The sequence below is a fragment of the Pongo pygmaeus genome, chromosome 9 (assembly GCF_028885625.2).
Source record: "Pongo pygmaeus isolate AG05252 chromosome 9, NHGRI_mPonPyg2-v2.0_pri, whole genome shotgun sequence".
Lineage (NCBI taxonomy): Eukaryota > Metazoa > Chordata > Mammalia > Primates > Hominidae > Pongo > Pongo pygmaeus.
In genome coordinates, this window is record NC_072382.2 from 76,722,527 (window position 1) to 76,741,056 (window position 18,530).

Here is an 18,530-nt window from a genome sequence, read left to right on the forward strand (position 1 = left end):
GTTTTTCCCCAGACCCCTGTGCTGTCAGCATAGCAGGTAGCTTCCTCAGCACGTCAAGGCAGATGAACCTGCTCCAGAGCATCACAGAGTGCATTCCAGCACCTGTGAGCCAGTCCCTCTGGGCAACCCACTCTTCGGGACTGTATAGGCTGGTAGGGGATCATCAGGACTTACCATGTTAGTGCTGAGCAGCTGTCCTTCAGGCAGGCGCATGGGGCGCTCTGAGACTGAGACCATGTTTGCAGGGCCAAGGGATAGAACTTCACAGGTGAGAAAACGCAAATTCACAAAGGTTCATCAACTACCGGCTACTGTGAAGCTCATTAAATGGCAGAGTTGGGATTTGAGCAGAAACTCAGTGCATTCCCCAGGGAGCCCACGTTCCTGGATGCCCAGAATTAGTGAACTGGGGCTGAAACAGCCAGTTTTCACCTTTAGACCCAAGAACAGGCTTTAAGTGGGGGGATCCATGAACCCTTAAAATTAGATGCAAGATTATATATGAGTATGTGCACATTTTTCTAGGGAGAAGGGCCATAGCTGTCCTCAAAGTCTTACAGGGACATGTAGCCTCAAGAAGACAAACACGGGTTGGAAGAACTGAGCAAACTAAACAGGCTCCCTCAGGACTCAGACCCCTAACATGGCTTGCATTTGGCCACTTACTAGAATCCTAGAGTAGCGAGCACAGTGTGACCCCTTCTTATTAAAAAAGGAAGTGGAGGCCTGGCAAGGATGGACCGTTACTTGGGGTCACGTGAGAAGAAAGTACTGGGACCAGGACAAGAACCCAGGGACTCCAGCCTCCCAGACCCCCTGCCTAGTCTGCTACACCAGCTCTCTTTGTTCCCTGTTTCACCCAAAAGCTACCACTATCCCTGTCTTAATGGGTCTGGGCCTGGCTGGTAGGGAGCTGAGCAGCTTGTAGAACACCAGCTCACGCAGCATGTGATGGGGACTGGCCCCAGGCTATAGGTTAATAATTGATCAGACCCAACCACAGCCCAGAAACCGGCCCAGCCTCACCTCACCTGGCATAGGTGGGAGCCTGGCCTGGTTGGACAGGCAGATCTCCTGAGCTACTGCTAATTACTGCCCTCAGCAGCCCCAGCCACTCCTTCCCTCTGCCTCTCAGACCTGCTGGCAGAAGCTCACCTGGCAAGCAAAGACCATGGTGGCCCTGTTGGTCTCTCCCTGGACCAGAGATTTTTCACCACTTTGTGCCATGGAACCCTCTGGCATTTTGATGAGGCCTATGCCTTTTCTCAGTGTTTTAGAGTATTTAATACAAGGTGCGTTAGATTTCAAAGGAAACTGCTGATAATAAAATATAAATATCTACACATTATAAAAGCTGTTAGACATGTAGTAACAGGTGCCTTTTTATTACAGTAAATAAAAAGATCTAGCAGCAAGTGTAATAATTACTATAGTTCTGAAGTAATGATGAGAAGAAATGATTTTTTTAACATATCTGCAACTGCTACAAAGTTATATGAAAATACCTTTGTTATTTATTTGTCGTAAGTACTGCTGATAATTCTGTGATTTATTACATTGGTAAGTGAAGGAAATGCCAAATTTCCATAAGAGATAAGTGAAAATTTAGATGTCATTTGTTTCCCCATCCAAGTCCATGGATATTGTGTGTCAGGCTGAGTAAGTTCAAACATCATATTTAATTTTCCCAATACCCTGTAAGGAAATTAAGACTTAGGAATGAGGCTTGGCCAGCAAGTGGCAGGGCCAAGGCTCCAGGTCTGTTTGGTCCCAGAGTCCACGCTCTTCACCAGGCCACACTGCTGCCTTCCCTGCCATTGAGCATCGACAGGCTGCCCTGCACCACAGGCCTCGTGGCTCCAGAATTTTGTATCACAAGTGTCTTTGTAGGCCACCATGATGTGCAGGAAGGGGGTGGTGTGTGAAAGTGGTCCTGAGCCTTCCATGTGTGGGGCAAGCAGGGCCTTCTAAGCTCCTAATAGCTCAGCAACAGTGGTTTTTACTGCAGCCCCACGACCTAAGAGCATGGAACCAGAGCCTGTTGTTCAGAGGACAAGGATTAGGCTCTGAGAAAGGAAGGTCATTTGGTGGATTTAGTTCATCCTTTTGCTCTTCCTGTGTTTGGTTTCTGGGGCTGGAGAAATTAATCTGACCTGGTTTCTGCTCCCAAGGAGCTCAGGGGCTGAAGGGCTGTCTGTTAGCAGGAGTCCAATGAGGGAGGCAGATGATGAAAGGGATGGTGAGTGGTTTCAGAGAGGGCTGTGGACACATAGGGGAGGGGAGGGAGCCCCCAGCTGAGAAAGGCTAGGCTAGAATTCAGTCTCTGGATACCCCATCAGGCCTCTTCTTCTCCATCCAGGCTGCCTCAGGAGCAGAGTAAGGACAAGTGGGTAGGGATACCCCCCTTCCCAGAGAGACCAGCCCTCTAAGCAGTGGGGCCTGGAGCTCAGCCCCCTCTGGTCCCTTTACCCCTCAAGAGAGTTAGAGATTTCTGGAAGCTAGGTTTCCAGGATGCTCAGACCATAGCCTAAACCTCATGGTCCCTGTCTGGCCCACCTGGAGCATCCACCTTGAGGATGCCACTGGAGGAGCCTGGATGCCTGTGGAGTCTGGGGGAGCTAGAGTCATCCCTTTTCAGGCCTAAGAAAGGGAATCAGGCAGACTGCTGAACAGTAAGTATGACTTTGTAGGCAGCCTTTAGACATAGCTATTCACCAAGCTACCCTAAGCTTTTCACAGTTTGCTTTTAACAGGCTCTTGTACGCTGCACATGCTTCTCTAGAAACTTGTCTTCCCTTCTGCGATGTCACACTCCTAAGCTGGTCCTGAAAAATTGGACATCTCGTCACTCTGTATTCACTGCCCCTCCCAACAAGAGAATTGTACCGTGTTTTTAGCTACCCTGGGGAGAGGCTGGCTCAGGAGTCTAGAACAGGGCTAGACTGGGGGGCAACAAGGGGCTACCATTTCCATCCCTTGATAAGGCTCGTGGAGAGTCTACATCCAGCCTTATCTTCTCCCACGGGAAACCGGAGGAGGCTCAGCATGGTGAGAAGAGAGCATGACATCCAGAGCCAGGCAGCCCACAGCACCTGGGACCACCAGGGAATGGGCACACAGCAAGGGTTGGCCTCCCTTCTTGGGCAGTGGAAAAAGTCCTAGAAGGAGGCCATGCTTCTCCCACCAAACATGAGTACCTGCTGCCCTTGCCCTTGTGCTGAATGCCAAGGACCAAAGAAGATGCCTTCCCGCCCAGTGTGGGAAATTCACAGGCAAGAGATGATATGTAGATAGTATGATATTGGGGAACACTTCTTGAAGAGCTGAGGTCTGAGATAGGCCTTAAAGGTTGGGTAAAAAATGGAAAGAGAGAAGCCCTGCTGAGGGCAGCTAGTGGCGAGCCATGAGATAAAGCAGGCATGGCACAAGCTCTCCTTCCTTTCTGTGCCAGGCTAGGTTAGTCTCTCTTATGGCCTACAGGCCCAGAACATGGTGACCAATGGAAGCCAGCCCCCAGGCAAGTCTTCCAAGTGTGCTGTTAGGGTTTTTTTTGTTTTTTTTTTTTACTTTTGAGATAGGGATTCCCTCAGTTGCCCAGGTTGCAGGGTAGTGGCGTGATCATGGCTCACTGCAGCTTCAAACTCCTGGCTTAAGGAGTCTTCCCATCTCAGCCTCCTGAGTAGCTGGGACTACAGGCACATGCCACCTTGCCCAGCTAATTTTTAAAATTTTTTTGTAGAGATGGAGTCTCACTATGTTGCCCAGGCTGGTCTCGAATTTCTGAACTCAAGCAGTCCGCCACCTCCACTTCCCAAAGTGCTGGGATTATGGGTGTGAGCCACCGTGCCTGGCTGCTGAAGTTTTTGAAGACAGGGAGGCTGATGGGCTCTGCGCTTTGGCCTTTGGCCTGGGACTTCCTGGATTGCCATTATGTTGGAAGGGAGCCAGCCCTCCTCCTGGGCAAGCATCCCCTCTCCGGTCCCTCCAGTGATGGTCTGGGACTTTGGTGAATTTCTAAAGCCTAATACAGAGAATGGACTGTAGAGTCAGACCTGTGTTTGAATCCTGGCTCTGCCACTGTCCTGCTGGGTGACCTTGGGCAAATTATCTCCCCCTTGAGCCTCAGTGTTCTTATCTCTAAAATGGGGCAAAGTCACCCTGCCTCACACTTGAGACAGTGGCTCAGCCCAGGTCTTGAGATGCAGAGGCACTGGGTAGGTGTTCCCTCCCTTTATCCACAGTGTCAGGGCTGGGTGCTGGCATGGGGGCACACACAAGGAGGGGACAGTAAGAACAGCTTCACAAGAAGCTGAAGCCTATCTGCTTTGGTGCTCCTGTCCAGATAACATGGAGCCCATGGGCCCCTTGATGCCAGGACAGTCCATCAGAGTCTGGGAGATGAGGCTCCTCTTGTCCCAGGAATCTGCTTCTACCTGGGCTGAGCATTCCTGTAGCTATTTCTCAGGGTTGTGGGCCCCATGCCCATGGCCCTGGGTGTGCCTAGCTTAGTGCCACAGTAAACACTCACTCCATCCACCATGGCCCAGAGGGGAGATGAAGCCCAGTAGGACGTGACCTGTGGCCATCTGCCCCCCAGGAGTGGCCTGCAGTGCCATCCTCATGTACATATTCTGCACCGATTGCTGGCTCATCGCTGTGCTCTACTTCACTTGGCTGGTGTTTGACTGGAACACACCCAAGAAAGGTAAGTGCAAGGCCTCCGTTGCCCCACCTCTCATTCTAGGGATGCTCTTCCCCCTGCACAAGCTGAAGGGCCTCATCCTGAGTGCTGTCTCTTTTAACACCCACTTTGTGAAAAGCACTGGACTAGTCCTTTTGAGGGGAGGTTAAAAGCCCCTCAAAGGGCACTGTTCTGGTCCTAACAAGAGTTCACACTCAGTCGAAGGTTTGCATAACGTGAAGGAATGAATGTGGAAAGGGGCCCAATGGGAAGGGGGCAAAGATGCTGCATGGGGTGATGGTCACCTGCTTGGGTTTCACACTGGCCCTGTCCTGTCTGCCTTGCCCAAATGTACCCCCACCCCCACCGACTCTGTATTTTATTCCCTGGAAGGTGGCAGGAGGTCACAGTGGGTCCGAAACTGGGCTGTGTGGCGCTACTTTCGAGACTACTTTCCCATCCAGGTAAAGTGCTTTGAGTGTTGTCTTGGGAGGGTGGGAATGGATGGGAAATCTGAACTCAGGCCTTAACCCACCCACAGGGAAGCAAGTTTAGACCAAGTTGGTCTCTGGGTTTCCTTCCTACTGTGTCACTGGCTGTGCTGGGGACCCCACTGCTCTTCTGAGTATCCATCTTCTTTGGGCCAGCCCTGAGGTCCTGACAGGGAAATGGTGGCTCAGTCTGGCTTTCAGTCTCAGCTCTGTCTGGCCCCTGCCTGGTCTGCAAGCTGGGCTGGTGAGGCACAGCCATCTGGCCCTGATGCATGTGGGCGATGCTGGTGAATTGAGGATACCTCTGGCAGGATCCTGAAGGTTTTCCCCACAGGGGAAAGACCTGTCTGGCCAGCTCACTCAACACCCCAGCCCCAGCACACCCTAGCTGCTGAGTACCCCGCAGAAGGTAGGGGTGCTGAAGAGTGGAGGCAGCAGGTGAATGTGAAAGTGTTCTGTGCAGGGTGCAGGGTGGTGTATATTTGCTGTTGTGAGTCACTGACTGAGATCCTGGTGTGCTGCCTGGGGGCAGTGGCTGGGTAACCCTGCATCCTTCACTGTATTCGGTATTTTGGGGGTGGCAGGGCCAGCTCCTTCTGCTCATCCTTAGCCTAAGCCCAGTCTTCCCGGGACCTTCCTGCTCCTCAGGGTCAGCGTTCCTTCTCCTTTTCCTGACCCCATCTCTCTGACTGCAGAAAATTTGAAGCTGTTTTTGCTGGGAGAAAGTTGCGTCATAGGACCTAATCCTCTCATTTTGGAGGTAAAGAAACTGAGCCTCAGAGATGGGCAGGACTTGTCCAGGCTGCATAGTCTAGTATGATGGCAACATTGCAACCACCACCCAGGCTTATTGAATTTGGGGCCCAGGTTCTTTTCCACTGATTTCCTACTGCCTGTTTCTCTGGGAGAGATTCAATCCCTGGATTTCCCCATTGGATTGATTCCAGCTTCCTGGGTCTCCCTCTCCCCCTTTGCTGCTGGAGATCTCGGTTTCAGTTCCTGCCCTGTCACTCCATTTATTAACCTGCCACCATTGCTCCCTGTCCAGTGCAGGGCTCTGCTGGGCATGGGGACACAAGTCAGCCCTGCCCTTGGGGTGTCTAATGCATCCTGATAGACTTTGTCACTTTCTGCCATGGGGCCATGGGCAGACTTTCTCAAGCCTGCTGAACCTCATCTGCAAAATGGAGCTGTCTGTATGATGAAAAGTCATCAGTTCTGATTGGGTGTGAGTGATGATAGACTGTTCTCTCTGCTTTCTCTCTCACCTCAGGGGCCAGGCTCCAGTGTTCTCTGTTGCCACTGTGGCCTGGTCCTCTGGAAGCCTCCAGGAGGCCAGTAGCCCCATCCACTTAGAACAGGATGATCTGATGATTGTTGGTCAGACCTGGGACAGGCAGGTGTCCTTTGCTGTCCGATCTCCACCCTTCCAAAAGAACCAAACAAACCCCTGTGCCCTTCTCACATCTCTGTTCCAAGAAGTCAGCTGGGAGTTGGAGCCATAGGGCACATACAGCCTGGCCCTTGAGGGCTCCCTGGGGCACTAGGACAAAAGCCAAACTGGGTCCGAGGCAGGCTGGGGTGTTGAGCCTCAACCTGGGGCTTAGGCTGAGCCTGCCTCTGTCCCTCCGGGCCTCAATCTCCCCCTTCACTTGGCCTTGGTGATCTGACATCAGGTCTGACACTCTATAGGGGTGTGTGTGACCCTCCTGTCCCACCCCCTTTTCCTGGCCTCTTGCCAGTAATCATGTAATGAAGATCTGCCACTGTACCCACCTGTCCACCTACTCCCTTCCTGGTGGGACTCTGGTCTTTGCCTCCAGAACAGCTCATCTGGCCCAGAGTGTATCCCTTCTGTTGGCACAGGTGGGGTTCTTGTGTTAGCAACAGCCACCGAGACCACCAGCCACCTGGAAGAGGAGCAGACAGTGCCCCACGTCACCTCTCCCCAAGGTGTAGGCAGAATCCTTGGAGAGGAGACTAGGAAAGACTCTCTCTAAGCTTAGAATCACCTGTTCATCTGCCTCATTTCACTGATAGGCTTACTGAGGCACAGAGAGGAGGGACTATCCCAAGGTCACAAAGCTTAAGTAGTAGCAGGACTAGTGTAGGAAACAGGGCTGTCTGCTTTGGGGCCCATGGTCTTACTCCTGTGTTACTTTCACCATCACCGTGCCGTGTTGTGTAAACTTAAGCAAGCCTTTGCTCTTCTGTGGGTCTGAATTTTTTCCTCTATGCACTGCTGTGGTGGGACAAGCCTGTCTGAGCACCTTTCCTCTCCTGGGAGGCAGGGTATAAAGAGTGACTTGATAGGAATGTGTCCCAGACTGACATTAGCCAGCAGGCCTGGCCTGGGCATCGTGTTGGGCTGGGACTTTGCCACGGGAAACAGACAGCAAGAGGACACAAGAGCAGGCGTGTCAACAGAGCCTTCATTGGCGGTATCCTTCCCCTCCCTCCAGAACGGACATTCTCTCCAGCCCTGGGGGAGGGGAGTGTGACATGAAAACAGATCAGAGCTGGTCAGATGCCTACATTCTTCTGGGTCCTACAGCAAGGGCATTGACTTGCACTGTGTCCCAAGGCACCTCATTCAACCAAATGTCCCATCAGAGCCTTGGGGAGGGAGGAAATGATTTAAAGAGCCACCTGGGGCCCACTGGGTGACACATCTTCATCCAGCAGCCCAGAGAAAAGTGCAGTGACTGACCTGCTCCAGATGTGCAGGATAATTTACTGTGACCTCCACAGGGGAAGTGCAGCTCCCTTCTCTAGGCCTCAGCTTCCCCTCGTCGTCCAAGGAATGGCTTAGACCTTTCAGGGCTCTGCCAGCCCATGCAGTGCTGTGGGTTCCTGGTTATCAGGGCCCAATGGGAAGGTGTGGGGAGCCATAGGAAGGGGACAAAAAGATGCTGCATGGCATGATGGTCACCTGCCAGGGTAACTATCCCAGGCCTGCCCATCAGCTCAGGAGCAAGTTTCCAAGTTTCCCGCCCGGTATTGGCTGCCCCAGCTCTTCCCTCAATGCCTGCCTGCCTTTTTCATCGAAACTAGCACAAGGAGCTTTTTAATTCCAGCTTCACTGAGAGCTAACTTGGTGGGCAGACCTGCTTGTTAGGCAAAACACTGGAACAGCAATCTTACAGAGCTCATGTAAATGAGATTTTGAGATCTGCTCGCTGCCCCGAGCCCCACTAGCCACGGATTAGACTGCTGCTGTTTCCCATTTATTTGGGGAGTAGCTGAGAGTTGGTTTGGTTTTCGAGCAACTTTAATCTGTTTGCCAAGGGCAAAGCAGGAGAAAGAGCATCAGTGCCCCAAGCAGTGGGGATGAAAGTGAGGAAGTCTCGCTCACATTTGCACAGACTGGCAGCGTCAGAGCTGGGAATGGTGCCAGCCACCCTTTTCCATCCCCTCTATCACCTGAAGATTTGCATTTCTATTTTCCAAGGCCAGCCACCAGCACCCTCTCCCCCAGAGCTGCACACAAGTCCTTCAACTCTGCCAGGAGGCTCCCAAATCTAGAGTCACAGAAAACCTGGGCTCTTGACATTCTTCTGGTGGCCAGTGACTCTGCTTCCAGCTGGCACCAGTGCAGGGAAGGGGCACTTTGCAGCACTCAGGTGGGAGTGTCATTGATGTCACCTCTTTTGAGGCAGGGCAGCCAAAAAGACCAACGTGTTCATTCCTTGTTATCCAGGAATTGTATTTCTAGAAGTTTGTTTCATAAAAGCAATCAGATATGTGGACAAAGATAAGGTATTTATTGAAGCATTACTTCTAAGAGGGAAATTTTGGAAACTTTTAAAATGTCCATTAATCAGGGTTTGAGTCGGTGCTGTTACATACAGGAGAGCTGTGCTGTAGAATACGAATGCAGCCACGAGAAGACATGGAACTGAGGGATTTTGATAAGGACAGATAGCTGTATGTTTGGTAGAAAATGATATAAAAATGATATCAACCCATATAACCTCAATTTTGTGGGTTTTGAAAAAGAGCATGTATAGTTTTGAGTAGAAAAAGGACTCAACGCGTCAGATTGTTTTATCTGGATGGAAATATTATGGATTTTTTAAATTTTCTTTTTGCTTTCCTATATTTTTAAAATTCTCTAGGAGTTTCTTTCTTTTCTTTTCCCTCCCCTCTCCTCTCCTCTGCTCTCCTCTTCCTCTCCTCTCCCCTTCTTCTCCCCTCCCCTCCCTTCCCCTCCCCTCTCCTCTCCCTTCTCTCCTTTCTTCCTTTCCTTCTTTCCTTTCTTCTCACTCTGCCACTCAGGCTTGACTGCAGTGGCGCAGTCTCGGTTTACTGCAGCCTCTGCCTCCTGGGCTCAAGCCATGTTTCCACCTCAGCCTCCTGAGTAGCTGGGACCATAGGTGCGTGCCACCATGCCCAGTTAATTTCTGTATTTTTGTAGAGATAAAGGTTCACCATGTTGCCCAGGCTGGTCTCAAACTCCTGAGCTAAAGCAATCCTCCCATCTTGGCCTCCCAAAGTGTTGGGATAACAGGCATGAGCCACCATGCCTGGCCCTATTATTTTTCTAATCAGAATAAAAGTGATGTTTTTATGAGCAGAATACCCTTACTCATTGTCTCTCTTAGCCTCCTCCACCCGCATCACATTCCTTGTAACACAGGGTAGGTGTCACAGGCTCTGCCTCTCATGGCTCAGGGTTTAGGGACACTGCATCACCCACCCATTCAAGCACCAGTCCCAGGGCAGGGGGTGGGCCCTGAGGAAGCCAATCATTGTTTGGAGCATCCCAATATCCTTAGTACCACAGGTCAGGTCCTCAGCTGCTGCAGCCTTACAACTAACCTCTACCCCAGGCTGGCTGGCACAGGGCTGTCGCTTGTCCTGTCTTGTCCTTCCTGCCTTACAACCTGAACTGAGCCCAGCTGACTGTGGGAAAGTTTCCATTTGGGCCAGCTGCAGTGTCCCTTTTCCAGGCCAGGGGAGTAGGAGGTGGGCTGCCTGTCTCATTCTGTGAGCTGTGGAGGAGCCCACAGAGCACAGGGCCAAGTAAACCCTACCTCCAAGGAGCTCACAGTTTGGAGAGACTGACAGTGGGGGCAGAGCTTGCAGCCAAGGCCCCGGTTGCCAAACTCAGGAACTTGAACTTTACTCACATGAAGCCAGACACCCTCTCCAGTCTGAGAGTGACAAGGGTTGGATTTGAGTTTTAGAATAATCACTCTGGCTGTGGTGAAGAGGATGGGCCCAGAGGGAGGGAAGGCAGGAGGCTGGCAGAGTGCAAAGAAGAAGAGCTGTTGTGTGCATGGCTGGGAACTGAGAGGAACAAGGGCAAACATTGCCCACCCCTTCCCAGAGACCCATAGTGCAAATGGTGACTGCCCAACACCAGCACTGTGGCCCTGGGGATGAGAGTCTGAGGTCAGGTGTGGAGATTCATTGCAGCCCTCAGGCCCACAGAGGCCCAGGGGAAATGACACATCCAATCCCTCCCTACCCTCTGGGTATGCCCCGGTATCCCTCTCCCAGCCAGTTTCCTCTGACCCAAGGTCATCCTTGCAGCTGGTGAAGACACACAACCTGCTGACCACCAGGAACTATATCTTTGGATACCACCCCCATGGTATCATGGGCCTGGGTGCCTTCTGCAACTTCAGCACAGAGGCCACAGAAGTGAGCAAGAAGTTCCCAGGCATACGGCCTTACCTGGCTACACTGGCAGGCAACTTCCGAATGCCTGTGTTGAGGGAGTACCTGATGTCTGGAGGTGAGAATCCACCCCCTCTGCTCCTGCTGGGCACTGTTGTCAAGGCCTGAGCCTCTCCATCGGGCAGGGTGACACAGGGAGCCAACACACCATTCCTTGGTATTGGGCCTGCATTGGGAGATGCAACCTGCTTCAGACATGGTGGGTCAGGGCTGAGGAGGAGAGCTGTCCATATGGTCTTCAGAATTCAACTCGGATAACATCTTCCCTAGGAGGCCTTCTTTGACACCCTTTTCTGGGGACCCCCAGCCCTTGTGTTGCCTTCTGTACAACCTGATTGTTGTCCATGGCACTGTAATTGTCCACCTGCCTAAGACCTCCCACCAGACTGATGCATTGGGATCCCCAACACCTCGCACCGACTTGGCAGAATTAGGGCCCAGGGAATGTTTGCCAAATGCATGAGTTCCCAAAACAACCTTGTATCATTAGCTGCATTTTATAGATGAGGAAACTGAGGCTCAGAAAAATGAATAGCTTACACAGAACCAGACAACTCCAAAGGGGCTGGGCTAGGTCTGGGGCCCAAGTCCAGGGTTCTTTATGTTTTATACCTGACTGTGTGCCGGGGATGGGGAGTGGATCCACGGGCAACCCTGACTATTGCGTCCTTCCCTCCCCTCAGGTATCTGCCCTGTCAGCCGGGACACCATAGACTATTTGCTTTCAAAGAATGGGAGTGGCAATGCTATCATCATCGTGGTGGGGGGTGCGGCTGAGTCTCTGAGCTCCATGCCTGGCAAGAATGCAGTCACCCTGCGGAATCGCAAGGGCTTTGTGAAACTGGCCCTGCGTCATGGGTGAGTGCCTCCCTACACACACACATACAGCCCTCCAGTGCCCCTCAGCCCAGGGCAGCAGACTCCTTGGCCTGTGAAGACAGGACCCAGACCCCAGGAAGGCATGGAAGGGAGTCAGTCATTCTGTTAGGGAGGGGATGTTGGAGCCCAGACTGCACAGTGTGGGCCAAGTTTGCCCATGTGTGTCTGGGTGGGCACAGATGCAACCTGTGGCCTGTGGGCCCTTGCAGGTGGGCCGAGAGTCCAGGCTTATATGCAGGACTGGATCACCTGGGGCCAGAATATATCATTTTGCTGGGAGACCAGGAGGTCAGGAAGGAGGGTGGTGTGGAATGTGGCTGGGGGACAGCAGCTGTTTTCTCTGTCCCCTGGGGACCTTACCTCAGGCTTTGGAAGAAGAGGCTGCCCTGCAGGCTCAGCCCTGGGCCAGCCCCTGGGGACACATTCATATTGGACCCAGTCCCTGCCTTCAGGGAGCATCAAGGGTGGGGGAGGGTGGAGGGACGGACAGTGACAACACAGTGTGCTGAGACTGTGAAACAATGGTGAGTTCGGGACTGAGAGAGGCCTGGGTTGGTGGGGGGACCGGGAGAACTTCCTGGCAGAGGCAGGCCCTGCAGGAAGAGGTGGAAAACAGGCATTCCAGAGCAGGGCGCTCAGCCTTCCCTTTGCCTGGGGGACCCAGAGCTCTGATATGCTCCCCAGTCACTAGCAGTGGGGCAGAAGGCCCATCAGAACCTGGTAGAGAGGGGTCATGTGAACTTGGGACACCCAGGTGATTCTGGTACACCCAGCTGGGGGAGGGGGACACTTGGCCAGTGTCCAGGGCCTCTAGGCTGACATAGAAACTGAAGCCAGTAAGTAGGGTATGACAGACCCTGGCCTCTCCCTTCCAGAGCCGACCTGGTTCCCATCTATTCCTTTGGAGAGAATGAAGTATACAAGCAGGTGATCTTCGAGGAGGGCTCCTGGGGCCGATGGGTCCAGAAGAAGTTCCAGAAATACATTGGTTTCGCCCCATGCATCTTCCATGGTCGAGGCCTCTTCTCCTCCGACACCTGGGGGCTGGTGCCCTACTCCAAACCCATCACAACTGTTGGTAAGCCCCTAGCCTGCAGACCAAGGGCTGTCCTGAACACAGGGTGCCATACCAGCAGTAGAGACGGGATTCCAGTGCAGGCGACCTGGCTCTGATGGCCTTGCCCTTAGCCATGAGGACTTTGAAGTGTTGGGTGCTGATATTGGTCAGGAGGGGTAGTAGTAGGAGTCGGGGAATTGAGCCTATGGGATGAACCAAGCTCTGTGATAGGTGAGGAAAGAAAATCTGCAGTCTCCGGGTTTGCAGCACTCACTAGTCTATCAGGGAAGACTATTGCAGCAAAGACTAGTCGGGGAATGTGATGAGGATGCGCAGGTGCTCTAGGGAGTCATAACGGACCCCAGGGAGGAGGTAACTCTTGCACTGCTAACTGATAGGAATTATCTAGCAAAATAGAGGAGGAAGAGAATTTTTATCAGAAACAATAGCCTATGTGAAGTTCAGAAGCAAGATTGTGTAGTTTTTTTGAAGAACAGAAAGAAAAACATTAATATGACTGCAGCATAGACCTGTCAGAAGAGTGGAAAACACTGGTTGCACTTGGCCCTCATCTGTGTTGTTTTGGGTGTATTTGGGACCGTTTAGAGGATTCTAAAGAATTACCTATTGTAGGTATGTGTGTGCATGTTAATGGATCCCCCAGGAGCACATGGGCCCTTGGCAGTGGACTTGAGGGGCCAAAGCTCACACAGATCCTTTGCGTTCCTAGGCCAGGTGTCCTGCCTTGTACTTTTAGGTAGAGACAAAGCAACAGGGAGGCAGCAGGAACATTTCCATGCACAGGTGTGGCTGGGGATGGGCTGGGTCCTGTGGGCAATGTGAAGGAATTTGCTCTTCACCTTGAGAATGGAGAGCTACTAGAGAGTGTTTGGGAGGGGAAGTTCAGATTTGCATTTAAAAATGATCCTTGGAGCTGCTGGATGGAAGATGGGTTAGAAAAATGGAAGCCACAAGACCAGCCCAGAGGCTGTTTTGGTAGCCAGTGGCTTGGACCAAGGGAATAGCAGTGGAGATGGAAGAGATGTGCATGATTTGGGAAAAATGTCAGAAATAGCATTGGCAGGACATAGGAATGGATTGGGTATGGTGATGCAGCAGGATAAGAAAATAAAGCAACGCACAGATCATAAATGCTGGTCTTCTCCCTCCTCTCCTGCCCTTAACCACACTTTTTATTTTTTTATTTTTTTTTTTTGAGACAGGGTCTCATTCTGTCATCCAGGCTGGAGTGCAGTGGTGCAATCTTGGCTCACTGTAACCTCTGCCTCCCAGTCTCAAGCGATCCTCCCACCTCAGCCTCCTGAGTAGCTGGGACTACAGGCGTGCACCACCACACCCAGCTAATTTTTTGTATTTTTTTTTTTGGTAGAGATGATTTTCACCATGTTACCCAGGCTGGTCTTTAACTCATGAGCTCAAGCAATCTGTGGTTCTTTGCCTCCCACAGTGCTGGGATTACAGGCGTGAGCCACCATGCCTGGCCTACACTTTTTAAAGCATGTCACATTCCTCACAGAATCCTTAGAAAACCCCTATGAGGAAGAATCCCCATGTGACAGATGAGGAAACTGAGGCTCAGAGAGGCAGGAATGGCTTGCCCAGAGCAGAGCAAAAGCAAAGATGTTTACTTGATCCCCTGACTGTCATAGACCCTCCTAGCAGAATGCAGTGGGTTCAACCAGTCTTGATCCCATCTGCAGCTTAGCACCTGTGTGGCCTTGGGTGGGTCCCTTCACATGCCCCTGGGCCTCAGTCTTTTCATCTGTAATAGGGGACAACCAGAGATGCAGCACATAAAGCATTTGGCACAGTTCCTGCCACATGGCAGGCCCACAGCCCAGCGTTACCACCTTCAGCATCATGGTGGATGCCCAGGGGAAGGGTGTTGACTAACCAGAAGCCTCTGCCCTGTCCCTGCAGTGGGAGAGCCCATCACCATCCCCAAGCTGGAGCACCCAACCCAGCAAGACATTGACCTGTACCACACCATGTACATGGAGGCCCTGGTGAAGCTCTTCGACAAGCACAAGACCAAGTTCGGCCTCCTGGAGACTGAGGTCCTGGAGGTGAACTGAGCCAGCCTTCGGGGCCAACTCCCTGGAGGAACCAGCTGCAAATCACTTTTTTGCTCTGTAAATTTGGAAGCGTCATGGGTGTCTGTGGGTTATTTAAAAGAAATTATAATAATTTTGCTAAACCATTGTAATGTTAGGTCTTTTTTAAGAAGGAAAAAGTCAGTATTTCAAGTTCTTTCACTTCCAGCTTGCCCTGTTCTAGGTGGTGGCTAAATCTGGGCCTAATCTGGGTGGCTCAGCTAACCTCTCTTCTTCCCTTCCTGAAGTGACAGAGGAAACTCAGTCTTGGCTCACTGGGGAAGAAGGATTGCCATTAGTGACTTGGACCAGTTAGATGATTCACTTTTTGCCCCTAGGGATGAGAGGCGAAAGCCACTTCTCATACAAGCCCCTCTGTTGCCACTACCCCACACTCGTCTAGTCGTGAAACTGCAGGACCAGTTTATCTGCCAAGGGGAGGAGTTGGAGAGCACAGTTGCCCCGTTGTGTGAGGGCAGTAGTAGGCATCTGGAATGCTCCAGTTTGATCTCCCTTCTGCCACCCCCACCTCACCCCTAGTCACTCACATCGGAGCCTGGACTGGCCTCCAGGATGAGGATGGGGGTGGCAATGACACCCTGCAGGGGAAAGGACTGCCCCCCATGCACCATTGCAGGGAGGATGCTGCCACCATGAGCTAGGTGGAGTAACTGGTTTTTCTTGGGTGGCTGATGACATGGATGCAGCACAGACTCAGCCTCGGCCTTGAGCACATGCTTACTGGTGGCCTCAGTTTACCTTCCCCAGATCCCAGATTCTGGATGTGAGGAAGAGGTCCCTCTTCAGAAGGGGCCTGGCCTTCTGAGCAGCAGATTAGTTCCAAAGCAGGTGGCCCCCGAACCCAAGCCTCACTTTTCTGTGCCTTCCTGAGGGAGTTGGGCTGGGGAGGAAACCCAGCCCTCTCCTGTGTGTTCTGTTATCTCTTGATGAGATCATTGCACCATGTCAGACTTTTGTATATACCTAGAAAATAAATGGAAGTGAGAATCCTCTATGAGTTATTGCTGGGGCTGCATCTACATCTGCTGCTGACACCTGGGGAAGACTGGGGCCCCAGCTGGCTGCCCTCTGAGCCCTCTAGCCCCTTGCACCTTTGGCCCACATGACCCTGCCATGGTGTGTAAGTTACCTGTCACTGTGTAACAAACTACTTCAGAGCTCAATGGCTTCCAACAGCATCTGTTGTCTCCCAGTTCCAAGTCACGATTTGAGGCTTGGCTTGGTCCTCCGCTCAGAGTTTCTCACAGGGCTGCAGTTGTCTTGGAGCTGGGCTGAGGAAGGATCCACTCCCAAGGCCGTTCATGCAGTTGTTCGCAGGATTGACTTCCTCACTGGCTGTTGACAGAGGCCACTCTCAGTTCCTTGCCACATGGGCCTTTCCATGGGGTAGCTCACGGCACAACAGCTGACTTAGCAAGAAGAGCCAGTGAGTGGAGTGAAGTATGCGAGCAAGACAGAAGTCCCAGGCCCTTATAACCTAACCTGGGAAGTGATATCCTGTCACTTTTGCCATATTCTGTTCATTAAATGAACATTGCTCGGTCCAGCTCCCACTGGAGGGGAGGGGATTACACCAGGGAATGGATGCCAGGGGGCAGGGGTCATTGGGAGCCACTTGACATGGTGCCTACCACATGGTAAAGGGCTCCTGTCCAGCTGGAGGGCCCTTGGGTGGCTGAGCTGGAAGGCTCCTTATGGGTCACTCAAGCTGTGTTCCCTGCCCCTGGCCTCAGCTCTACCAAAAAGGCAGAGGCCTGGCCTGCTGTCACCCTAGTGATTACAAGAAGCCACCTCTTTTCTAATTCCTTTCTGTTCAGTGAGTACTGAGCACCTGGGAACCCTTCCTAGCCGAGACCAAAGGACCTTGTTCTAACTTCCTTACTGCCAGAACTGTCCTGCCTGTCCTTGCTGTTCATCCCCCTCAGGGCCAACTCCTCTGTGCCAGAAACTGTGAGAGAGCTACTTGGGAGCAGAGACAAACATTGGGAACAGCTGAGGATACACAGGGTGGCCAGAGCTGTGCCAGAAGCCCCAACCTGCCTGGGGGTGCCTCACTGAGGAAAGAACGCCTGAGCTGGGCCTTGAAGGGCGGCTGAGAGTCGCCAGGAAAGGAAGGCAGTGAAGGGCAGAGCAGCAGGGGAAGGATAGGGAGGCCTGATTGGAAAAACACTGCTGGTTTGAAAGATGGAGGAATCAGAGACAGCAGTGGGGCTTGGCTTGGAAGGGTGGGGAGCTGGTGTCTCCAGAGTTTCTATGTGGGCAGGAAGGCAGAGCAGTGAGAGGAGTGCTGGGAGGGGACAACAGAGGCTGGCTTCTAGCGCCAGGCAGGCCTCAGGCTAGAGTGCTCAGGTCAGAGGACAGCCATTTCCTTTTGGATGGGGGAAAGGCCTTTTTTCTGATGAGGGTCTCAGCATCACCCCAGCCCCAGCCTGAGGCTGACCCAAGGCTGGACTGCAACCTCAGTCTCTGGCTTCAAGTCAAGCCCTGGCCCTAACTAAGGCTACTCCATCAAGGTAGGCTGTTATTCTCAAGCACTGCTTTTTGTGAAGAGTGAGCACCTTCTGTGCACTGGGGAACTCTGCCATCTGCCTAAGGAGAACAGGGACAATAACCAGGTCCCAAATTCCAGAGGGATGCCCTCAGTGGCCTGATCAGAGCTGAGACTACCCTGGTCTTAAGCTGTGCATGGGGCAGGGGGGACTCTGATAGGTTCTGTGAACATTGCCTTGGGATGGGAGTTGTTACCTTGGGAGAAGGAACCGGAACCACCTTTCCCCCGAAGACCACCTGTCCTTGGGTGTAGTGGTGAGGGCAGCCCTTTGAGACCGAAGATGGTCAGTTCCATGATTCTGTCTGTGGTTCCCAGATACAGCCACAAGGGGGCACTGAAGATGGCTCTCAGGCATAGGCCACACAGCGGCTTAGGCTTGCTTTCCACATTTTCACATCTCTCCAGCTCCTACCCAGGCTAAAAGCTAGGGTGTTTCACAGATAAAGATATCTATTAGGTCAAATTGGCTTATCACGTTGTTCAAATCTCCTCTTTCTTTGTTGGTCTTCTGCCTAGTTGTTCTATCCATTATTCAGAGCAGGGTATTGAATTCTCCAACTGTTGTTATTGATTGATGTCTCCCTCCAGTTCTGTCAGTTCTTGCTTCATGTGTTTTGGGACTCTTCCGTTACCTGCATGCATGTTTATAACATGTTTAAATTATGTCTTCCTGATGAATCCACCCTTTATCATTATAAAATGCTGCTCTTTGTAGTAACAGTTTCTATCTCAAAGTTTACTGTTTATAACCTACATTGGTACAGCGACCCCAACTCTCTTTTGTTCCTGTTTGTATGGAATGTCTTTTCTAACCTTTCCCTTTCAACTTATTTGTGTCTTTGAATATAAAGTGTGTTGTAGACATAATAGTGTTGGATATTTTTTATATCCACATTTCTACTCTTTGCCATATGATTGTTTAGTCTCTTTACATTTAATATAATTATAAGGTGGGATTTACATCTGTCATTTTGCTATTTGTTTTCTGTGTGTGTTTTTTTTTATTCCTCTCTCTTTCCATTCCTGCCTTCGTGTGTGTTAGACAACTGTT

The 18,530-nt window shown here is 51.7% G+C and overlaps 1 protein-coding gene across 2 annotated transcripts in view; it reads left to right on the forward strand.

Annotated features, from left to right (window-relative positions):
- The window catches only part of DGAT2 (diacylglycerol O-acyltransferase 2), a 35,775-nt gene extending 19,855 nt beyond the window's left edge, over nt 1-15,920 (forward strand). For both annotated transcript variants that reach the window (XM_054439835.2, XM_054439836.2), the window contains exons 3-8: nt 4,598-4,705; nt 5,075-5,145; nt 10,711-10,915; nt 11,541-11,715; nt 12,612-12,814; nt 14,735-15,920. In XM_054439835.2, the coding sequence (XP_054295810.1) occupies nt 4,598-4,705; nt 5,075-5,145; nt 10,711-10,915; nt 11,541-11,715; nt 12,612-12,814; nt 14,735-14,889 (917 nt within the window). In that variant the 3' untranslated portion in view covers nt 14,890-15,920. The remainder of the gene's footprint in view (nt 1-4,597; nt 4,706-5,074; nt 5,146-10,710; nt 10,916-11,540; nt 11,716-12,611; nt 12,815-14,734) is intronic.
- The last annotated feature ends 2,610 nt before the right edge of the window (nt 15,921-18,530 follow it).